We start from the raw sequence: 24,620 nt of genomic DNA, 5'->3' as shown, positions 1-24,620 counted from the left end.
TCTTGCTAGAAAGATGGTTTGCACATACTTTATTCTCTGGGTTGCCTTTTTACTTTGTTTCCTTGAGGCACAAAAGTTTTACATTTTGATGAAATCCAATTTATCATCTTTTTTGTTGCTTATGCTTGTGGTGTTATATCCAAGAAATCTTTGCTGAATCCAGTGACATAAATTTTCCATTGTCTTGTAAGATTTAGGGTTTGGATCTAGTTTGAATAAATCCATATATGGTATAAAGGAGAAGCTGAACTTTATCCTATTCCACGTGGCTGTCCAGTTTTCCTAGCACCCTTTGTTGAAAAGCTGTGCTTTCCCCATTGAATGCCTTGGCAGCCTGTTGAAAATAATTTCGACCATATATGTGAAGGCTTCTTTCTTTGATCGCTTTGGTCTGTATGTTTGTCTGTATGCCAGCGCCACACTGTTGCAATCATTGTAGCTTTGGAGGAAGTTTTGAAATTAGGAAGTATGAGATACTCAACTTTGTTCTTTTTTCAAGATTATCTTGGCTGATTCAGGGTCTTTTGAAGACCCATATCAATTTTGGGGTGAAATTTACTATTTCTGCAAAAAAAAATCATTGGGATTTTGATAGGGGACATTTATTGTTATACTTCCTTATAAGAGTTCATTAATCACACATCTCGGGGCTGGGGATTTAGCTCAGCGGCAAAAGCGCCTGCCTGGCAAGTGCAAGGTCGTGAGTTCGGTTCCTGGTACCGGAGAAAAACCAAAAAAAAAAAAAAAAAAAAAAATCACACATCTCTGCCCTGTTTGACCAAAGAATCTTTAGATGTTAGTGATAGTACTCAGTTCAATTGTCTTTTAGCCAGTGCAGTAAGTACTCATAAATGTTTAAAAAATTTGATTGTGTACTTTTGGGGAAATAGATCATTATTTTTATTCATTAAGCCAGAAATTTTCATTTTTGAGACCTAAACTCAAGGCAGCAACCCCTGACTCTCTAGACCGGATTGGGTCCCTGTCCTGTATGCTTCCGTGGAGGCTGTCTGCATTTACAATTGAGTACTTACTCTACCATAGGACGGTGTGTTCCATGAGGGCAGGGTCCGTATCATTTTATCCTGTGTCTGTTATAGTGGGGACACAAAGTAGATGTTTAACAGGCATTAGTACCTAGAATTTTTTTTGTGATTCATATTACTCTAGTTATTTATTTCTTCTGGTGTTTAACTTCCCATTTAAGATTATAAATAAAATTGATTAACGTCCCTGGTAAAGGCCGGGGTATACAAAGGTCTGATGGCTTTTGATAGTGTGTCGTACAGTCCTGAGCTTTTAGAGAGTGTGTGCTAAAACTGTATAAAAATTTACGGTGTAGTACAATAGCTGTCCTGCGGAAATGTCTTCACTAATGTTGCTGTTTCTATGTTATGAAAAGCTCAGATGTACATTTGTATTTTAGAATCAACCAGTGTTACTCTTCGGACGACCTCAGGGAGATGGTGAAATTCGAATAACCACTCTGGACAAACATACAAAACAAGAAAGGTGAGAAGAGAAGACAAATACTTATTTTCAAAACAAATAGAATCAGAATTTTAAGAAAACCTTAAAACCATTTTTGAGGTTGAAGTGGCGGGGTGGGATGGGGGAACAAGAGGATAGGCCCGCGATGGCTCCTAAAATTTTCTCTTATAGATATTGTAGTTATCTCTCTTTTCTGCTCTGGTATGTGTTGATTTTAGTACGTTCTTAAGAATAAAATGAAAAATATAGAAGAGAAGATCAGCCAAGTTTAAACATACACATTAAAATGATAATGGAGATGAAGTAACCATAAAAACATCAATGATTTCTTTGGTGTGTACTTTAAAATAAGTGGGAATAGAAATGTCAGAAAGAATAATTGAGAACTATGTAGTAATCAGTTTTTCTCGAGGGAAATTTGTAGGAGTCTTTCAGAATTACTAAGCTGGGCCTGGAGTCTTTAAATAAATAAACGCACACGCACACACTCACACACACACACACGCACGCACACATATGTGGTTATCAAACTGATGCTTTTGTAGTTTTCTGGAATCCTCGGAGAAGACAGTATGGGCCAGCAGGGGGCAGCATCAGCTCTTACTTCCACTGTGACACCCTTGTTCTGCAGGCAGCTCTCAGGAGATACATGGCCTTTAATCCACAGGCTTTAAAAGTGACAGAAGTCTTAGAGCTCTGTGTGTATATCATTGTCATCACTGTGTGACTAATATGCGTGTCACGGTCTGAGAGTTTATGAAAATATATTAATATTGTTATCGCAGGATAGTGTGTAAGGTTTGACTTCTTCCACCAATTTCCATTGTTTTTAACAAGAAAGAAAAAAAAGGAACAAAGGAGAAATTTAACCAGATGTTCTCTTGTTTATATTTTCTTCATACACACAGTTCATGTTCCCGGTGGTCCGTTAAATCATAAAGAATAACATAGAAAGAGTAAAAGGGTTGGTTTGAAAAATGTGACCTGGGTGTGACTTTTGCTCTGCACCTCACTGGCAGTGTGACCTTGAGCAGATTGTCTAACTTGGGTAAACTTTGATTTGCTCCCCAATAAGGTGAGGATGGTGATCCCACCTAACCAGCAGGGCCCTGGGGGCATAACTGGGACCCTCCTTGTGAGAGGGTCGACCCCTTCCTTTTCACAGCATTCTGACCTACTATGAGGAACTTAGTTCACGTTAGCTGCTATTTTGCTGAGATTTGGTTTTTAAATTAAGAAGTAATTGCTTATGAAAAAGCTCTGTGTTGTAAATTAACTTGGACCTTTCAAGCACTCTGCACTGTATGTCTCACTGTATGATTTTGCCTGCTTTTTTTGTTTGTTTTTTTCCGGTACGGGGAATCGAACTCACGACCTTGCGCTTGCCAGGCAGGCGCTGTGCCGCTGAGCTAAATCCCCAGCCCCTGCTTTTTAAATTAGGAAACCTGGGTGTGAGAGGCCATTTCGTGGTCAGGGGCAGTGCCTGGGTGCGCACATTCATAAAATGGCAGGCCCCTCGTTCCTTTCAACCTCGGACATCGCCTGTTGTCTTTAACGCAAAGCAAGCATATCTGGTCGGTGTAATCACATCTTCTCAGGAAAAGATGAATACACAAGCTCCAGCCAGCCTCTCTTCTCTCTCTCTCTCTCTCTCACAGGCATATCTTCTTATTTGACCTGGCAGTGATTGTGTGTAAAAGGAGAGGCGATAACTATGAAATGAAGGAAATCATAGATCTCCAGCAGTACAAGATAGCCAACAACCCTACGACTGACAAAGAAAATAAGAAGGTGACTTCTTGGACACTGATGCGTATGACTTCCTCATAACACTGAATATTCAGGAAAATTATGCTACTGCAGCCGCCCCTTTCCACCACTGTGGATACCAAAATCTGTGGGTGCTGAAGTTTGTTAAGTAAAACGGCATGTTTGCACGTGCCCTATGCATAACCTCTTGTATAATTTGAATCATCTCTAGAATATTTATAATACCAAACACAGTGTAATTTCTGTGGAAATAGCTATATTGCATTCGTTAGGGACAGTGACAAGAAAAAAGTCTGTATACCTTCAATGCAGGTGCAGTTTTAAAAAATAGTTTCCACTCATGCTTGGCTAAATCCGGGGCTACGGAGCTCATGAACACAGAGTCCCACTTGTCCCCGAGTGTGGGAGGCGGCTTATTGGCACAGGTGCTCCGGCATAGACATTGCTTAGGTGCAGGCCTCTGTGAGCGTCGTTGGCCAGTGCCACGTCTGCTCTGACCATCTCCAGTGCTGCCGTAAAATGCACTTGTTATAGAGAAGAAGTTGACTACAGGAACAAGTTGGATTGTTCAGTTTATAGATTGAAAATGTCGTGAGGGGGCTTTCAGATGGGTGTAGTGATGATTTAATGAATTTCAAAACATGATATTTTTAATATGTGATACATATTAACCCACAGAATGTTAATTTTAACAGTGGTCTTATGGCTTCTACCTCATCCATACCCAAGGACAAAATGGGTTGGAATTTTATTGCAAAACAAAAGATTTAAAGAAAAAATGGCTGGAACAGTTTGAAATGGCTTTGTGAGTATTTCTATTTTTAAAGGCTCTTTTTTTCCTACTATTGAAATCATTTATGAATAATGAACAAGCAGTGTACTCCAATGCTTGCAGCATGTGTGCGGAGGCTCCGGGAGAGGCTGCCTGGCCGTTCCCTTGGTAACTTGCTTTCTCCTAGGAGAGGCTTTCAGTGGATTTCTCCAAAAGGAAGAAAGAGGGAGCTCTAACCTTCTGTTTGACTTTCTTCTCCTAGGAATATTTAATTATTTAGCTTTCAGCAGCTCAAGAAAGTGTGCATTATTCTAATGATAAATTGTTAATGGAATCACTGTTGTTATATATCTTTAAACTAAATACACATACTCTCCACATACAGACGTGTGCAGATGTGAATGTATCTTTGAAAGATTTATTTCTTTTTTCCATTTTAAGCCCATTTATTGTTGAAATGCTGGCTAACTTGTGGTGGTACTCAGTGAATGCTTTAAGGGCTTGATTTCTTTCTGTGTACTTTCCTTTATTAAAGCCAAAGCTTCAACAAAGAGGTAGGAAATAAAACAGACCTGTTTACAAAAGAAATGGCATACAGAGCTGTAATTACCCAAGAACATGTCACTCTAGGTGTTCCTTTTTAGTTTAGATGTTTACAAATTAAAAGGGCCATACAAACCCTCATTGTGGAAACATATTGGTTGTCCTGAAATGAAACTAGTTAGCAAAGTGTGGAATTAAGGAAAAACGCTTTTGTGATTTATTTCATTTGTGTTCTAGCATTAATTACCTTTGGTTGACAAATTCTATCAAATTTTCTTGTTTTTGTTTTAAGAAACGCTCTTGCTAATAAGTAGAGGTGTGAGTGAAATGTTTTATTGCAGTTCAGAAAAGATGGAAATAAAGATTCTCTTAATATTATCTAGTATTTTGAGAAATAGGATTATGTCACTAAATATTTTTAAGGGTATAGACATTGCTAGATTTCATTATAATCAGTTCCATGAGCTGCCTGAGAATCTGAAGTTATTTAGCTTCTGTGAGCCTCAGTCTCCTCTGTAAAATGTTTTTATATTTATTTTGACGTCCAAATAATATGTCTCAAGCAGAGTGCTAGCCACAGTCATATGATATTAGTTGATAGGTGATACCTATTGTTACTGTTATTATTAATATTTTATATTAGGATTCTAGTTTACTTATGAATACTTAGCAAACTAAAGAGTCTTCTAGTCTGCTACTGTAGTCCTTATAATTTATTGTTATTCGTTGTAGTAGTTGCACAAAAGAAGCTAGTAGTTGTGTGCCCTGGTGCAGTGCCTGTATAACGGGGCCGCTTCTGGTTTGGGGGAGAAGCAGTGGAGCCACTGAGCTGCACCCAGCCCGTGGTCGGTGGTGGGCTGCGGCAGACCGCTAGCGTTCTTTCAGTGTGCCGCTGCGAGTTGGACACATGGAGTGGGAGGGACAGGAGGCTGGGGTTAGTGAGAACGGGCACAGGCAGGGCTGCTGTCAGGCTTTTGTTCTTATGGAAGGCGCTAGACCAGCATTTCCCACTGGATCTGTGTGGCTGCGGACTCTTCGGGTGAGTGAAGTGTCGTCTTTACTCCTGCGGACGAGTAACGCTAAATTTCTCGTGCCGGAGCAGGCAGATTCCTTGGACCCGGTGTTAGACAATATCATTAACTATTATTTAGAGTTACCATAAATCAAATAGTGAATCTTTAATAGAAGAAACTTGATGAAATAATGCTTGTGTCTCTTTCACGTAAACGAATCTGGGCTGGGTGGAGTACGGCCTAGGTGTGGCGCCTCCCTGGGGTACCGTCAGGGCTCAGGCCTGTGTCTTCTTGCTCTGCCATCATCAGCATTTAGTTTCTGACCTCAGTGCTGGTCAGATAGCTGTGGGAACTCTAGCTAGAAAATGTGCATTCTAAGTGGTGGAAGGTGGCCCTTCGCTTTTAAGGGTCCTTTGGTAACACATATTTCTGTTACCTAATACTCACCAGAACTTGCTCTTGAGGCCACATCTTCCTGGGAGACCGGAGTTAAAGTTTTTATTCCAGGCAGGATTGTGCCTGGCTTAGGACCAGGGTTCTCTTACTGTAGAAGAAGGGAAAGGGTAGTTGCAAGAAGCCGCCACTGCCGTGTAGGTATGTATACGCAGGAATGGGGATAGATTGCACAGTAAGGGTGACCGCAGCAACACGAGCAAGGAACCCGTGTTCTTCATCTTTATTGTCTAAGCATCTCAACAACGTAGTGAAACGTCAGTGGATGTGGTTTTGTGTTTTAGAGTTCTGTGGGCTGTCCGTGCATGTCCATTTTCTGTTGCATTTGTTTGGCTGTGTAATCTTTAGCAATAATTTGGAAGTACTATCTGGCAGACCTGAGGCTGAGAGCGTCTGTAAGCGGGGATTATGCCATGTGTGATAAAATAAAATCACAGAGAATAAAAGAAGACTAAGAAATCCTACAGCATGGACGGGAACCAGGACAACAGGAGGAACAGCAAGCCTTGTCCCTCCAGTGTCCTCACTGTGGGTCCCAGAAGCCTCTATAGAACTGGAAACATGTTTTTTTCAGGAAAAGGAAAGTGGCAAGTGCTTTTTCAGGAAAGGGAGCCCTTGGGGGAGGGTGACCAAGGGAGTCAGCATTTCTCAAGGCTGACGAACCGTTTCCTAGTTCTGTTTACAGAAGAGATTCCACTGATAGGATGACTGGATCATTTTTATTTAAAATCATTCCAGATCACCTCTGGAGCACTTGAAATACTGCTCTTAATTTAGAACATTAAAAAAAGGCCATAGAAGAGCATGAATACCAAAACCACTAAGGATCCTGCAACCACAAATCACCTCCCCAGCGGTGACCTAAATCTCAGCCTCTGTCTTTTCCCAAGCACACCCCCATCCTTGCTTTGCCTTTGGCCATAAGCACTTCTAGCCTTTAAAATATGCAGCAAACCACATTAGAACTTGGCAACCACCGGAAGGAAGGCTGAGCAGAGAGGAAGCAGCAGTGACCCAGTTGGACACAGCAGGAGGAAGGAGCTGTTTCTTTTTCCCTGCGAGAAGAGGAACCAGGACTAACCCTCTTGAGGTTGCTGGAGCCAAATGATGTTGAGGAGGTGTAGTGCAGGGGAGCTGAGTCTAAAGAATACATTTAAATCTTTAAGACGCTGATCACCATGCATTGCTTACTTTTATTTATTCCCAAAGGGCATTTTGTTGTCAAAGGTCTTCATAATTCCGTTCAGTCAACCGTGAAATAAGAGGGCAAATATTTTTATCGGGTTAAGCTGGTTTTCATAGTGATGGTGGAAAATGTGGATATGTGTGCCTATATCAGTGTTCAGGCAACTGTGGATATGTTTCTCTCAAATCCCTTACATACGTTTTTATGAATTTTCTGACTGTACTTAAATTAATAGACTTTATCATATCCATTTTATAGCTCAGGAAACTGCTAATCACAGGTGCATCTCAGCAAATTTGGACAAAGTCCATGGCATATAATTTGCAGTAGAGCTTAGGATCTCATGGCTTCATAGGGTTTTCTTTGTCCTTGAGGTTGCTAAAATAAGTAACTGGTCTCAAATCTTGTCATCTAGAATGAAGTCAGTGTTTTTTTTGTGGTGGTCGTTACTTGTTTTTGCTTTCACTGACTAGGATGTAGGGGTTAGGCGATTTCCTTAACTGTCCAGGAGTAAGTCAAAATGGGGTAAAATATGAAAAAAATAAGTGGAATAATAGAAGGTCTTTTAAAAGAGAAGAGTTGTAAAGAAAAAGGAAAGACCAGATTGGAGGGGAAAAGGAGTCACTGTATAGGGAAGCGAAGTGCCACTCCTTCCCAGACCCAGTGCTTTTTGAGGGGAGATGAAAAGGTCCTCTGGCCTGCAATTTCTTCACCAACTGGACCCACTTCCTGAAGTTTTAGCAATTCACATTTGCTTCCTTGAATGAAGAAAGCTCCCTTGGAAATGAGTATACCATTATCGCTGCCGCAGTCTCGATCTCCCGACTGTGTGTTATAAGTCAGACTCGGTGCTACAGGGATTACCTAAGGAGAACTGGCACAGGAGTCGGTCATGTCGGCTGAAGTATCCGCCCAGGATATTTAGCTGATAAACCCTGGACTCACTGTCGTGGGAAAAGAGGTTAGGAATGGGGGATGGAGATTCGAGAGCTGAGGGGGTGCTCTGGGACCAGGCTTCCCTATCATGGTAGCCTTCGGAGGGACAGCCTCTGTCTGACCCTTTGTTTCCCAGGATGAGCCCTGGGCTGGGAGCTGCAGAGGCCAGAACCTAGCCGCTGATCTTCACAAATTGCATTCCATCTGAAGTGCAGGGTTGCTTTCTGCTTTCCGCTCTGACTACCTCCAGAAGGGATTGGAAGTACCTCACAGTCAAGAACACATGCCCCAGCATTGAAAAGAAAGATGTAAATAAGAAGAGGTCAAATAAAGCGGTCTTTCCATGCTTTCCTTCCAGCTTGGGCTCCACCAGGGAACAGCATTGCCTTGAAATTTGTTTTCTAGCGTAAGGCCCTGAGTTTGATGCCCAGTACCAAAAAACAAAAAAAAGTATTTTCTGTATCTTGTGTTATACAAGCAATAAGCATTTCTAGTCACATTTCTAACACAAAATTATATTTCATCAAACATGATTTGTTTTAAAGATATTCTGAATACTGGGAGAGATAATTACCAGAGAAAGTTTTATTCATTCTGCAAATATTTATTGAGTATTCCCTTGTTGCTAGAGACTGTTGAAAACCCTGACCGTATAACAGTGAAGAAGCTATGGCAACTAAATAGAGATATTCTTATTTCTAAATATACTAGTGCTCAGTTAATATATAGTGAATTAAAGCTCAAGACTGAACTCTTGATATTTCTGCCCAAATTAATCTCTTCCTCCCACCTACATGCTCAAACATCAAGAGAGGGAGGCTCGAGAACCGACATAGCCATTTCCCTTCAGCTGTAACCGTTCTCTTTGACCCAGCTCTTCAGATTCAAACTGACCGCTCGCTTATATTCTGCATTGCCAGCCGCCCTGGTTTAAGCCTTCTTATCTCTAATAAGCCTCTTCTTTGCCCGCCTCTCCCGCACAGTCCTCCTTCATTGAGCGCCCAGGATGGGCAGAGCATGCCCTGTCTGCTTCCAACCCTTCCCTGGCTGCTTATGGTACTTGCTGTGATATTAGAAATTTTTCCAGGGCTAGAGGAGGCCTTGCCTCCTTCTGTCTTTCTCCGTGCTGCTTTTCCTCTCGTTATGTTGTGTATTTCAGTGCCTGAGAATGCACAGGCTTCCCCCGTTCACACAGGAGCTTTTCTACCCGGCGTGGTCTTTCACTCTGCTCATTAGATGACTGGTTCTGGATCCTACAGGTGTTGGCTTCCAGTGTTACTCGATGAGAGAGGTCTTTGGGGCCTTCTGTGCCGAATTGCACCTCCCCAATATTGTTTCATAATTTTTAATATATTCCCAGAAGCACTCATCTTTTTTTTTGTAATTTGTAAACTTGATATCATATTATTTCCTTCTTACATAAAATTGCAGTTTTTCTGTGGCATTTTTGTGGACACCTAACATGATGCTTAGATAAGATTTATGGAAGTAAGCAGGATGGGTAATTTTTATATTATCTAGACTGTCTTTTAAGGAGCATTGATTTCATCCTTATGTGTGCTAAAAACTGCAGAAATAATATATAATTCATGCTACCTGGGGCCTTCTTGCCCCTAGGAGATTTAAACAGAGCTTGGCTGAAATTTTATGATAGAGTCTCAGGTGCTCAGAGCCCACCTACTTCTTATTTTTTCTCTCTGTTCACATTTCTGATTCTTCGTGGCTTTCTTGTTTTTTGATTTTGTTTTTTCCACCTGTCAGGCTCAGAAGAAAGGCCCTGACCCTTCTCCTTTGTGCACTGGAAACCCAGTCGTCTAAATTCTGTGGTGCTGATGGGTATCACAGGGGAGACTCGAGTTCTGTGCCTACTCCCTGCACTGTTTCCTTGCTCACCTGACGCCTTCAGCGGCACCTGTGATGTCACCAATCTGTGCTGTTTCCTGCAGTGGGTCAGTAACCCTAAATCCATGAGCTGTCCTATAGGGAGCCCCTAGCCAGGCCAGACAGGGCACATCTTTCTCATACTGAGATGTAGAGGGCTAATACTGTATCATGTAACAGGGGGGTCATTGAAAGACATAGTGAAGGAATACATTTTTAAAAATTCTGATTTTCATAAAAGATACAGTACCAAGAATGATGAGATAAATGTGTTCTAAATGAGGGGAATATCTTAAGGGAGGTTAATGGCAAAGTCTTCTACTATAATTACTTTTTTAAATGTAAACATTATTTTATGATCACCCCTTGATGATCAAACATTTGCAGCAGTTTCTGTCACATAAAAACGTTATAGTGTGTCTTTACCTTATTCACCAGATCTGGCATCTTGAGACCACTGCCTCTTTCCCAAAGTCAAAATGACTATGAAAGGTAAAGGTTTTGACTCAGTTCAGTATATTGAGACAGTCATAAACAGTGCAACTACAGACGTGAAAGAGGGCTTCCAGAACTGCTTCGGAATGTGCCAGGATGACGGGATGAGTGTGTTTGAAGCAGACTGAGGGCAGCTAATAGTTATGTGCCTTTTACTGTAATACATTTTTATTTTATTTTATTTTTTTAATTATTTTTTTTTGTCTTTTTGAGACAGGGTCTCGCTATGCAGTTCAGGCTGGCCTTGAGCTCACTTTGTAGACCAGGCTGGTCTTGAACTCGGAACGATCCTCCTGCCTCAGCCTCTGGAGTGCTGGGATTACAGGCGTGCGCCTGGCATAATACATTTAAAAAATTAATATTCATTGTGTTTTTTGATTGTGCCACATACATCTCAATTCCAAAGGAAGCTCTCTGGGAGTATCTCAAGAGGAAGTTGTCCTTGTTGATTGATGAAAGACGCATGTTTGTCATATCAAGGATATGCTTGCAAATTTGGCGTTGTGTTGTGAAAATGTAAAAGACTAACTTAGTTTACATTTTTACTCAGATGGAGGCGCCGCCCATACCTCTGTGAAGCTAAGTCTGAGACTTGAAAGCATACTGAGCGACAACTGTTATTCGTTCTCTGCCTTCTTTCCTCCCCTTCCTCCTCTTCTTTGTCTTCATCAGAAGGTCTGGTCTGTTTGGATCTTCTCAAATGTGTAACTAAGTATCTGCTGAGACAATAAATTTGGTCTCTTAGAGCAAGGGCCTGCATACTTTTATAAAGGACAAGAGAGTAAATATTTTGTGCTTGGGGGCCAGATGGCCTGTTTAGAACTGCTCAGTTCTGTCGTCGTTAAACACTAACTGTAACCACAGATAACACATAAATGAACAAGTGTGCTGCATTCCAATAAAACAGTTGGTGGGCCATATTTGGTTCATAGGCTGTAGATAGTGACCCTTGTCTTAGAGCACAAACAGGATGGTTTAGGCCTAGGGAATACTGTGCGTACGTGTTACCAGTAAGTGATCTCAGCTATAATGGAGCCACATGGTGGCCTTATATAGAAGTGTGATTTTTTAGTAGCAGTGATTCCTGTTTAGGTCATTATGATGATTTAGCTCTAAAATGCTCCCTACCGTACCAAAACAAAAATACACTCGAATGGATTATCTATACTTGGCATTACTTTTTACTGTCCACATGAATGTCAAAAATGCCTCCTCAAAGAAGAGAGTGCACCTTTTTAGGTATCTGGTTTCATTGCGTTGTGTTAGTGGCTTATTGGAAATGACACTGAATCCTACAGAATTCAGGTCACTAGCGGCAACATGGGAGTTGTTCTCTCTTCAGTAGCCAACTGCATTAAGAGGTAGAGTTTTTAATCGGTGATGCTTTTGGTGTTCTTGACATATTTTCTTCCTAGCAGTAGTTTTCTTTGTGTCTGTATTGTGCAGAATCTTCCCTGGGTAGCATGTTAAGAAAAACTAAAAGGTGTGGTGGTATCAAGGACTGGCCGGGGAGTGAGCCTTTCTGAGTGATTTGTCTATGGGGGTGACAGTGCCACTTCCTTTGGCATGTGTTGGGTGTCCAGAGCTTGCTGGGGTGTTTGGAAGCTAGGAGCCTTCCCGGCATAAAGGCCAAACAGTCCACAAACCACCTCCCTATTCCACCACTTATAGGAATGTTTGCTTTTCAGAAACTGTTTCGTCCAAAAGTCCCCATTTCTTCTTTTTCCTTAAAAGAGTTTCATGACCAGTTTTTAGTACAAAGCATTTGATTACAGGTGTGGAATCCACACTGAGGCGGACGTGGTCTGCTCCCCCGGGCTGTGTGAGTCTCCTGGTGCTGTCCTATTCACATGAATCTCCCAAGGTGAAGCCAGCTCAGCTCTCCCTGAATCTAATGTATTGTCTCTAACCTTCCAAAATTGGCAGTGAAGTCAGTATAGGGAACTACACTGGCAGCAATAAAAAGAAGCAGGACACGGGACAATGCTCAGAGAAATCACAGCTGTCATAGAGTGGAGTCTTTGAGTCGCCTCCTTGATCCAGAAACATGCGAAAGCATTTCATGCATGACAAAGCACTAGTAAATACTAAGTAGTGTTCTTGCTCTGTTTTTGCCTAGTGAGATCCGCCGCTGTCCTTCTTCTCTGGTTGTATTTCATATTTAGTTGACATTTTTCTGGCAGTTGTCAACATGCTTATGAGGAAGAAGTCACAGGCAAGAGGAAGAGCCAGGGGTAGATACTAAAATTCCCATTGACAAATAAACGTTACTCTGGTTCAAACTAAATGCAAATCAGATCACTAAACTGAACTAGGGTTGGCTACCCTGTGCCTTTATAACAGGGCCTTTGAATGATAGATTTCTTTTCTTCTGTTTAAAATGAACAACAAGAGCACAGCCAGGGGAGTTTAACCTGACGGCCTGGTCAGTGTGCGCTCTGCAGTTTGTCTGGCTGGTGTGGAGATTAACACAGAGAATAAGTTTGGTGTGGAACTGTGCGTTGTACCGAGTCAACACACCGGTGTCTGGTTTCCTCTAAGAAAATGAAATCGGGGCTGGGGATTTAGCTCAGCGGCAAAGTGCCTGCCTGGCAAGCGCAAGGTCGTGAGTTCGGTTCCCGGTACCGGAGAAAAACCAAAAAAAAAAAAAAACAGAAAATGAAATCATCTTTACTACCGTGAATTTCATGGAATTAAGCAAGCTGCAGCGTCTAAGTCTAAACACAGCAGTTACTTTTGCAAGTATTTTAGGATATTTCTTGGTAAGAAAATGTTAGATCATAGGAATTAACAGTTTGAACAAAAGAACACACAAGAAAACTGCATTTGGAAAACTCAGTGGAAATAGGAGAAACTTTTTTTCTCTTGGGTCAGTAGACAGGAGCAGTCTTGGAGAAATAAGAAAGTCATATTTGAAACAAGTTTTGAATAAGATGGTTGTACATCTGTATTTGTTCATTTGTTCATGTATTTACGGAGCATCTTAGATGTACCCAGGAAATACTCTAGGTATTAGGGATATTAATGATAAGTTCTCTTCTTTTGCAGAGCTCATGTTGTAACAAGGCTTATTTTATTTTCATGTAGCGTTATAATACTAAGGGAAAGCAGTGATAAATTGCAAGCTTTGTGAAATGGTTTATATCACACATTATTTTGATTTGAGAACGGGATTGGAAATTTCAACCCAGAAAAGTCCTATGCGTGTGATCCTTGTAGACAAATGTTCAGAGTTACTGGCCCCCTGGGAATGTAAGAAAAAGGGCTTCATGACTGAAAACTTTGCTTTTTCTTATAGAAATGGTTGTTTATCATTTGCATTGCTTTCCAAGTACAGCTTGTGCTTGAATGCCTCTTGTGATGAGGAGCTCACTGTGTCTGGAATAATTTGTACTGTCTTTGGCTGGCTGTCCCTGTAGAAGTGAACAGAAGACTCTCTGTTCAAGCATAATTTCCTAGTGTCACTTCTTGGGCACAAAGAGAACATGTCTAACTCCTTTTCCTTCTGGAAACCCTTTAGATTTCCTTCTGGAAACCCTTTAGATTTCCTTCTGGAAACCCTTTAGATATTTGAAGACAGTTATTTCTCCAGGTCTGTGCTTAAAACATACTTTCTTGAAATGAGAAGAAGCTTAATTTGGGAATATTGTTTTCCTTAACTAGCTTAATTAAATGCTAATTAGGATCAGGTAAATTGTGGATAAATCAAATGTTTAATTTCAATTCAATATTATGGGCAGGGTACAGTGAAAGCTAGATGCTGTTGACACAAAAAATTTTTTTAGCTGTTTAGAAATAAATGTTCGGGTTTTTGATAAATTCTATGTAGTATTTTTATATCCAGATTCTGAATGTATTAAACAAGACTTCAGACTTTAATTCCTTCTTGGTAGAGTATTGAGAATCTAGTAGCAGATGATAGTAACTCCTTACTATTATACAGTGTTTTTCAGTTTCCAAAGCATTTTTATGTCCTTCATTTGATTCTTAAGAGTCCTATGAGGTATCCACCAAAGTGTTATCCCTTTAAAAATCAGAAAACAGAGAGGAGGTTAAGTATATTTGTGCGTGTGTGTGTGTGTGTGTGTGTGTGTGTGTGTGTGTGTGTTTCCCAGTTAATAACTATTAGAGTCTGAGTTTGAATTTCAACCTGGGGCTTTTTCCTGCATAGCAGGAATACATGCTGCTCTTCTCCAAAGATGAAAGTTTCAGTTTGTTTTAGAAGAAAGAGGTATTCGTTCTTGTGTAGTGTATCCACACACTAGGTAAAAAGTGTGACTTAGAATTTAAATTCTCCTGTATGGTGATGCGGTTGAATAGGAATTTTATATGTTTACAAAATCATGTAAGTAACTGCATTTTTTCAGCAAAAATTTAGTTCGGGAATTTTAGCTTCAAAGAATTTTCTTAGAGCAAAATAAATCAAATTCTAATTTATGAGTTAATTTATAACAGTTTTTGATCACTGTGTCTTAGCATAGGATTAACTGTAATATGGATTATGAAGAGTTTTCATTTCATTGTATTTGGTTTTCAGTGTTTTTATTCTTCTAGTTGTTTGTAATGAGATATCAGCGTTAGATTTTTTTTTTCCTTCCTTTTAGAAGTAAAAGTTTTGGAGAAGGAAAACCCTCATGGTTTGAAACTAGCCCTGGCCAGTAATCAGGGTGGATTACGCTGAGTCTGAAACAGGTGTATGTGTGTGTCTGGGTCCTTGTGTGTGACGGGCGAAGACTTGCCAGGTGTACGCTCCGTAGTAAATAGCCACGTTTATTGAAGAAGGTCAGGACGGTAGCAACAGGAGCAGCGGAAAGGGAAAAGGGCAGAAAGGGCCATGATAACTCAGCCTTTTTGAATTTAAAGGCCAGACACCTCTGAGATTTTGGTGCCTCCTACTGAATTAGTCACGGGCCAGTCCTCTCCCACCTAGGGCACAGCGATCTCTTAGGCTTTCGTTATTTTATCTTGTACCCCTTTTAAGAAAATAGAAGCATGGGTCACCCTTAAGTGGTGTTTAGTGTTTACAGTTGAGTGTAGGGAAGAGACCGACTCCCTCAGCTCCTTTGTCTCTAACTGTACTACTGGATAACACTGGATGTTTCTGACACACGGTTCTGAAGTTGGGGACACAGTGTGATCACGCTGCTGTCCTTCTCCAGGAGAAATTTGGGAATCAGCAGTGCACGGCTTCTTTCTCCTGGGGAGAACAAAGTCTGAAGTGGCAGCCGAAACATGTTTGACCTGCTTGTTGCTTATTTAAACTAGTAGACTTTCTTCTAAGCGTCTTTATCTCTGGAAATACTGAAGTTTGGTAACTCAGATTATCCACCTCAGAAGTGCCTAGCATTTTCCAGTTATCAGCATATCTTGTTAGTTAGTCCTATCCATATCTTTATATTTATCTGTCCCATTACTGACTATTCAAAGCAGCCAGCTCTTTAAATAAATGAAGGTAAGTTTCAAAGTCACAGGTGCCCTAAATTAATGGACTTTGCAAATGTTTTCATTAAAATAAAATGTATTTTATAAAGCTACCAGAAACAAAAAATACTTTCGTATTTGCTATTTTTCCTATTTCCCCCGTCATCTATCCTGTGAAAGAATGAACATTTCCTGACATTGACATTATATTCCAAGCCTAGTCCTTCACAAAATGTGCATTGGGGGCAGTTTACCTGTTTTCCAGGTAAGCAAATTCAGGACCAGAAGTGGGAGGAATCTGCCCGAGCCACAGCTTAGCACGGCGTGGAGACTGCACCCATTCCCTGGGGTGCATGTGCATTCCTAGGCTTTTCTCCAAAGATTTTCTTGCCCAAATGGCTGATAAGGGATAAATTATTTTGTTAAGTATATGTTTTCTATCTCCTAACTCGGAACTGCAGACTTCTGTATTATTTCTTTTCCCTTAGGTAGTAAGAACATCCAACAAGAACATTGTCTCATCGGTTATTGTATACCAGATTTGCTTTACGGAGCCCTTGACTAATGACTCATTGCTCAGAATCAACTCAGGGAGATGTTCTCTGATAGTACATTAATAATATATATGCATTAAAGCTTCTTCCCAGAGAATATTTGAGCTTTGACATATCGAACACTGGCATTTTAAATTAAAGCTGTTGCTGTCAGTGCATTTAAAAAACTGGAGAGTTTGGAAATGATGTTTCATACATAACAAAATAGACCTGAGTTCATATGTAGTTTAGCATGACAGAAGTGTGCCTGCTCTGTTTAACTGGGTTAGGGGTTTGAATCCAGTTTTCCAATTATTAAGACCTAGACATCTTTTGGCCCAACAAATTAAACTGTTCTGCAGAGTTTTGATTTACTAGAAGAAACAATACAGCAACCTAGTGGATTTTCTACATACCATTAAGGCTAGGAATAAAGAATTAAAAATTATTCTGAATCCTTCAAGTTAGGCAGCTATCAAGGTTAAAATGACGTTTGGTGACAGTGATGACCCTGTAGGTGAGATCCGGACTTTCTGTGTTGCTAGCTGCTTGTCTTGCAGTCACTTTTGCAACTGGCAAGTAAGCATTCTTTTTGCCTAGACTTGTGCAGGTTGGTAGGTAGTATGGATTAAGGCTTTTCCTCAGTATAACTGAACCGGGGACCTTCTGTGTCTCACACACAATTACACGTACTTTTGCGTAATCCACATATGCATGAGACTCTCCTCATAAAGGGTCTTCTTCAAGACAGTGTAATAGAGAGTCCCACAGGTCATGAATAATACCCACTTTTGCCTCAGCCGTTTTCTGTGAGCATTTAAAGAAAAATAATCAATAAACAGATTATTTTCCCTTAAATGCTTATATACTAGATATTCTCATGTTTGGTAGATATCGAGTCAGATGAGCATAACTCCATCTACAGAATAACTGATCCAAAACTACAGGCAGGAGTGTTTGGAGGAACCCAGACTAATCCCACACCCTTCAATGTCTAGCTGTTAGTCTTCCCTCTGGGGAGATCTCATGTTAGCACATAACTTTAAACTGAGATAGCTCCCCTCCTCCTATACCCTTGTCATGAAATGCTGTCAGTCTCTGTCCATGGGGGCCAGTGCATGTGGGTAGAAGAGTAATATTCAGCCAGCGTCCAAAGCGTTAGCAGTAGGACCTTACCCCAGCGTCACTTTGACATTAACATACTGCTTACAGGTTTACTTTGAGGAGGTCCTTCCAGACTCCTGAATACTTTGATCCTAGCGTGAAACCTTCTGATTAGAGGATACAGTGAAATCCAAAGTGAATTAGAACTTTAATTACATTTCTTGTGTGTTTAATTGTTTAATGTGTTGTACAATCCAACTTGCCAATTTCATATTCAGTTATAATGAAACTCCCCTTCAGCTGAGTTTGTTGTGGGGTTTAAAATGACTCTACAAGGATATTGATGCTTTAGAAGAATACTAGGTTTTATAAAATTTCAACATAAGAGGTTGAGTGTTTTAGTATTAGGTTCATATTGACTCTTAATATTGACACGTCTCAATGTGCAAAACCCACAGAGGCTAAATCCCATGGGCTTATGTTTAATTTAAAATGTGGCTAACTGGTCATTTTGAATATACTGGATAGGTTGGAATCTGAATACAAACTGCTTGGGGAAATAGTCAAACATTAATTTTAAATGTTTGTTAGTAGACTGTTTGCAAATGGTTTTAAAATTCATTTGAAAAGTGAGAATGCACATTTATCTAAAATTGCCAATAAACTGGATTTCATAAAGGTGTTTGGAGGTTAAATGCTTAATGATTAATTTATATATGTAATAGTTTTAATAATTCAGAGAAAAAGTAAGGCAGCTGAGGGTAATGATGATGAATAGTAATGAAGGTTTAGAAACTCCATGATTTAATTGTGGAGATCATATCTGCTATCCTAAAAATAGAATAGGAAACTAGGTAAAAAAAAAAAAAAAAGAACCTTGACGGAGTTCCAAGAGTATTGGACAAGGAGAGAAAAGGTACAGGAAGACCTAAGTCCTAATCCTGGTTTGGCCACAGGTCCCTGGCTAGTAGTCCTTTGGGGGACATTAAGGTTTTCACGCCCTAAAGCAGATGCTGTACTTTATAAACTGTGTGGCCATTCTGTAAACCATCAGGAAAGTTCAGTTAGCAGAACTCATTTCGAAATCTATGGAAATATAACAAGAATAAAATAATAATCAGCATATTCCATTGGTTTATAACTGAAGGTATTGCTTACCCTTGAAATCTTAATAAAGAAAGTAAGTCTTTGCAGATTCAGTAGGATGCAAAATCTTGCAACTCCAAAGAAATTAACTGAACCCTTGATCAAAAAGCACGGAGTGTGTGATCCAGGCAACTTGACTACTAGATGTAGGGAGACAAGCTTTTTGATATTAAAGGCACGTAAAGCCAGAGCATTAATATGTAGAGAGCTGTTTGATTAGTTTAATCAATGCCTTTTTCAGAGTCAGTTCTGAGACTTCTTGGGAAGCTGAGATGAGCCTGCTGGCCAGTAGCGGACAGCACTGCCCCATGAGAAGTATTTCCAGAGCAGGGGTGCCCAGAGCAGGGCCCTTCGCGGGAGTTCTTCTTGCCGGTTGCTTGTGTGAGCTTAATAAAATTCTGCTTTGGAGTGATTCGTTTGTCTCGTGTGAGCTATTTCTTTCTTTTCTTCTTCTTCTCTTGATTGATTTATTTGTGTTTGTGTCCTCTTCCAGTGCTTTTCCCTTCTCAACCAAAAGCACTTTGCAAATATCAGAGCTCAAATTGTAAAAAGATTATTGATTTTTTTTTTCACAGCCCTGAAGGTAGGCTGTCACACGTCATCATTTATTTCTGCGATAGGAAGATGGATAGTAGAATGTTAAATTCTTTTTAAATAATTTTTTTGTGTAGCAGTAACCTAAATTCAAAACAGTTTTCTATTTGTCTTCATCTACCAGAACTGCTGTTTACAGAGATTTGCTTTCTAGGATAGTATGGTTACCATGTTGCTATCAAGAATAGTAATAGCATGCCAATAAAAGTTTTTTGTGGGATTAAAACTTTCTGTGTGACTACCAAATGGCTTCCCAGGATATCCAAAAGATAGGCCTCTGACGAGCTATTGAAGTTTACCTAGCCTTGTCCCGCTCTCTAAAAGCTCCTTCAGAAGTCAGGAGAGCGTGCATGCCTTGCGGCCGTGCGCATACCTTATGTAGCACAGCAGCCCCCTGTCCTCTGTGCTGCTTGCTTCCCTTTACCATTTACCACCTTTAAGGAAAGCTCAGTTTGCAATCAGCAGTTTTTGGGTCTAGAAGACCATTCATGAGGTGAAGGTCGAGTCCATAGTAACCCCAGTGGGTTTTCCTTTGTCTGTTGGTTAGTTGACTGGTTTTTTGAGACAAGGTCTTGCTCTGTAGTCCAGGCTAGCCTTGAACTCACTATGTAGCACCAGGCTGGCCTCAGAATTGCGGCAATCCTCCTGCCTCAGCCTCCTGAATGCAGGGATTACAGGCGTGCGCCACCATGCCTAGCTGACACTGCTAAAGTACAGTCAGGAGGAGGAAAATTCTGGGCACATCTTCGTCCTTGGTCTCTCTGTACGTTACTGTTTGCCTCGTAATAACTGGTCTTCCTGCTGCCTGTGGCCCTGTGAGGGGGAGCTGACTTGCAGGAGTTCCCTTCTCACTGCCTATCTCTAGATCGCTGTGTCTCTTTTAGTTTTATCTTCCATCTCTGATTCCTGTTTTCACCCCTATGTCCCTGCCTTAGTCTAGGTCTTTAAGCCTTCCCTCCAGCCTGCTGAGGTCGCCTGTGAAGCTCTCTCCCTGTCTCGAGGGGACTTACGTCTTTCACATGACTGATATGCACGTAAGATAATCTGTTAGTGCTCACTCTGCCTTCAGACGTGTACAGCAGTGACATCTACAGCTTGGCCTACGCCCAGCTTTATTATTTTTCTCACCAAACTCAGTGCTGCAACCAGACCAAATTCCCGGCAGTTATTAGAACATTCCAGAGTACTTTATACCTCAGGCCCTGTGCCATGTTGTTCTTGGGATCATCCTGGCTTGGGATCTGCTGGGGTCTGCTAGCAAATAATTGTCTTTCAGGACTCGGACTGAAGGCGGTTATTTTCTTTCTGTGCTCCTCAAGCCCTATCCTGTTGTAGTGGATTGACCAATTTCTCTTTTATTCTGTACCATGTTTTATACCTTTCAAGAGCACTTTACTTTTACTCTTTTCATACCTCCACCTTCATCTTAGATCAAAAGGACCTTAAGATTAGAGGCCATATATTTTTGTTCCACCACAGCTCTTGGTACACATTAGGCATTTAATAAATGCTTATTGAATAGCAGAGTGTCTGAGGCGTCTGAGTAATAGGAAAGACTCGTTTTAGATTTTTTAAGTATTACAGAACCTCAGAAAAAGGACAGATCCTTATGAGCTACACTAATATGGAAAGGGTTCAAGGAGAAGAAGGGGGCCTGACCTACAGAGCTATATAAGATGTGGGTAGTAGAGAGTAGGAAGTATATTCATGACCAGTGTATCATTCCATACCAGAAAGAGTCTGGTCTGTTAAACTGTGGGCTGGTCCATGCAGTGGTAGTCTGGTCTAACTTATCTCAGAGGCTGGATATGTTATCCTGAGATCTGTTGCCATAGTGAAAGTGGAATGAGACTCGGATGTGGCAGTAAGAATGAGGACGTCTCATGGTTGCTCTGAGTTCCGCAATTTCACTGTAAACACAGCCTCAGCCGAGACAGTTTCCCAGGTCTGGCTGTGGAATGTTTTTATGGGTTGAGCATGCTCTTCTTAGCATCATCCCAGGGATGGGCCGGATGAAAATGCCCAGAAACCAAGACTCCTAAAAATTCTCTTTTTACTAAACTCAAGATCAGATAATACAAAAACTGAAAGCATTAGATTTGGGATTCAGTGGGTAACATTTGAATCATGAAACTTAGATTTTTCTAGTCAAGTAACACGTGAAAAATTTATTTTAGCTCTCTGAGCCTGAGTTTTATAATCTACCAATAAGGATGATGCTTGTTTCACAGAGTCATTGTGAAATTTAAGTGAGAAAATGCATGTAGAGCATGTCACTTGTGCTCTACGATTCTAACACTTTTCTGATACTTGTAATTTTATTTTTATTTTTGTTTTTGTTTTTTTTGTTTGCTTTCTTCCCCTACCAGGAATTGAACTCATGACATTGCACTTGCCAGACAGGTGCTGTGCCGCTGAGCTAAATCCCCAGCCTTGATACTTGTAATTTTAGTTTGTCCTCCCAGATCAGTTTGGGCCCAGGGTTCTGGGCAGTGGCTGGGAATCTGGTTGTTTCCCATAGATTCTAATGTCTGAGGCTATTAGGCAGTCTCTTAGGAATGAAAAGAAACCAAACCAAGTTAACTGTTCCATATATGATAGGAAATTAACCAAAGCAATTTTTCCTACTGTCACACACCAACACATAAAAGTTATCTCTGGTCACCAAAGTGTTGGCCCCTCCCACACTGAATAAGTGCCTTTGTTTTGCTTTACTGTAGCAAAATTCCTGAGGCTGATTAGATTATAAAGATAGAGATTTATTAACTCACAGATATAGAATGCAAGAGCATGACGCTGGCATCTGCTTTGTTCTGGTCAGTACTTGTGGCCCAGTACTTGTGGTATCATGGTATCACAGTGCAAGAGGGATTGTCTGGTGAGATAGGAAGCCAGGGAGATTCAGGAGAGATGCCAGTGTCCCTTATAGCAATGGGCTTTTGTGGAATAAATTCTTCTCTTGAGAAAAGTATGTTTTCTTCTTACAGACCTAATTGCCTCCTGCTAGGTCCCACTCTTAAAAGTTCCATTACTTCAGCACCGCCGCACTGGGATCAGTGTTATAGTACGTGGACCTCTGGGACACACTATCCAGACCAGGTTACTGAGAAATTCTCCAGCGGATGCGAGCTGTGTTTCCTCTAATTCCAGTCAGTTCTGACACTACCTACTTGGACTTTGACTCAGATCCCATAGGTTTAGAATTCTGTCCCACAAGACCTCTCCTATTGTTGACATCATTTGCAAGTCATAGGTTGTCATTTACACCTCTAACCAATTACTATAAATCAAGATTTTATGACCCCCCCCCTACTTCGTTTCATTTTGTTTGCTAGATTGACTCTGAAAACTCAGGGAAACACTTAACATGCTGACTAACTGTAAGGGATATTATGAGAGGTGCAGAGGAGCGGCCGGATGAAATCAGTGCATGGGGTACTGCTGGGAAGTAACGTGGGTCCTCCATTGCTTCTGCAGGTGTGAAAGCTTTCAGGACAACTCCCCATGGTCCGCAGCCTGGACTCTCTCCAAAGCCAGATGTTTTGGGACTTTATAGAGGCTTCACCATATAAATATGATAAGTGAAATCACTGAACGTTGCTACCCAACACCCAAATTAAAAGGAGGAGAGGTTTATTCTGGCTGAGTTTGTAGAGGTTTCAGCTTAACTCGGTTTGTGGAGCCTGCTGGCTCCAAGGCAGGGCAGCATGGCAAAGGGGCATGGCAGCGAACAAGCCCCTATCATGGCATCTAGGAAACAGTCCAGGGAGGAGCTGGGGAGAGAGGTGCAGCCTTCCAGACCACACCCACGGTGACCTGTCTCTTCCCCCAGGGCCCACCTCCCAGCAGTAAGTCCGATATAATGCCGCTATAATCTGCTTTCCAGAGGTCCCACGTGGGATTGCCTGAGGCTTTAGGAGGACGTCCAGATAGGAGGATGAGCCCTAGCAGGCCTGTTAGTGGACTCGGGTTTCAGCCTTGAGTCCCTGGAGGTTGTTGAGGCTGAGAGTTCCAGCTCCGGAAACTCATGGTTGCTTCTTCTGGCAAGCAGCCCCATCTTGAAGCTAACCAGGAGCTCAGGAGTCTTCTGATTAGAACAAAAGGTGCTCCTCTCATCCAAGAAATTGCAGGGGGTCAGGAACTGGGGTCAAAGGCAAATATTAGAGCAGAAGATTCTCCTAGTGCTTCTGTCTCCAAGTGTGTGAGGCGCTCTGTGTCAGGAAGCGGGAGCAGAAACCAGCTCACTGAACTGCTCATCTGGAAGAACCCAGGTATAGATCGGTAAAAACATGAGGGTCCAAGTGCAGGGTGGTGGCAGACAATGGACAGTTTACTTGAGGGTTGAACTCTGGCTGCATTTTTATGGGGTGTTCATTATTTATGCCAGGGGAGCCCTTGAAGTGGTACCATGGCACGGGCACCAGTCGGGTTGAGTATCCAGGCAGTGGTGTAGCTGCCTGAGGCTGGGGGGCCAGGCTGTGGGGAGCTCTTAAGACTGGAAAGAGCACCTAATGTTGTTGGGCTTGGAAGGCTCTCTGGGTGCAGGAAGTCCTTTATGCTCACAAAACAGCCCTTCAGGTGAGAGATGTCATGGTATTGTTATTGCACGTTGTCCAGAGTACAGGAGGCACTCGGTAGCTCTTCACGTTGATGTACTAGAGTGTCATGAGAATATTTTTTGAGGAGTTTTTCTGGATAGACTGCATACATGTTCGTTTTAAGCCAGTGAGACTATTCTGATTTCTGTTTTAGGAGTAGCCACTTGAGTTTTACTATTCTGTATGCTTTTTGTCTCATTTGGGAGTTTAAATTATTTCAAAATGGATAGAGACTGTAGAATAGAGAGTCCCAAATCACAGGACAATTTGAAGTTCATTGACAAGGATAGCGAGGAAAGTGTGCTTTGCAGAATATTTTACTCTGAGCTTCTGTAATGTAATTAGTTTTTTTTTTTTTGGAGGGGAGGAAATCAACATTCAGCAGAAAGGAATAAAGAGGGGATCCGTCCGATGCTTCATGGTAGAGAATGAGGCTGGTTTGGGACATCTGCGTCTTCTGTCCAAACACTTATGTACAGCTGATTCTGCAGAAAGCAGGGGTGTCTGGGAGCCCCCTTTTCCTGCCCATTCTTTTACGTACCCGGTGGTGACCTTGGCGGATTATTTTAAGTCCAGTCTAAATCCCAAGGTTTCTAGACCATGATACTAGTAACAGTAGACCTTGCTGTCTCATTGTATGTCATTCACAATCTTAGGTCCATCTCTCGTTGAATTCCTTGTCTT

General features: G+C 41.3%; 1 protein-coding gene across 1 annotated transcript in view; it reads left to right on the top strand.

Moving 5' to 3' along the window:
* The window catches only part of Vav3 (vav 3 guanine nucleotide exchange factor), a 272,134-nt gene that overhangs the window by 110,801 nt on the left and 136,713 nt on the right, over nt 1-24,620 (top strand). Inside the window, exons 12-14 of the mRNA XM_013516527.1 lie at nt 1,427-1,512; nt 3,150-3,282; nt 3,957-4,066. Coding sequence (XP_013371981.1) covers nt 1,427-1,512; nt 3,150-3,282; nt 3,957-4,066 — 329 coding nt within the window. The remainder of the gene's footprint in view (nt 1-1,426; nt 1,513-3,149; nt 3,283-3,956; nt 4,067-24,620) is intronic.

This window comes from Chinchilla lanigera, unplaced genomic scaffold (assembly GCF_000276665.1).
Source record: "Chinchilla lanigera isolate Chin_1 unplaced genomic scaffold, ChiLan1.0 scaffold00034, whole genome shotgun sequence".
In the NCBI taxonomy this organism is placed as follows: Eukaryota; Metazoa; Chordata; class Mammalia; order Rodentia; family Chinchillidae; genus Chinchilla; species Chinchilla lanigera.
This window is presented reverse-complemented; position numbering and strand designations above follow the sequence as displayed.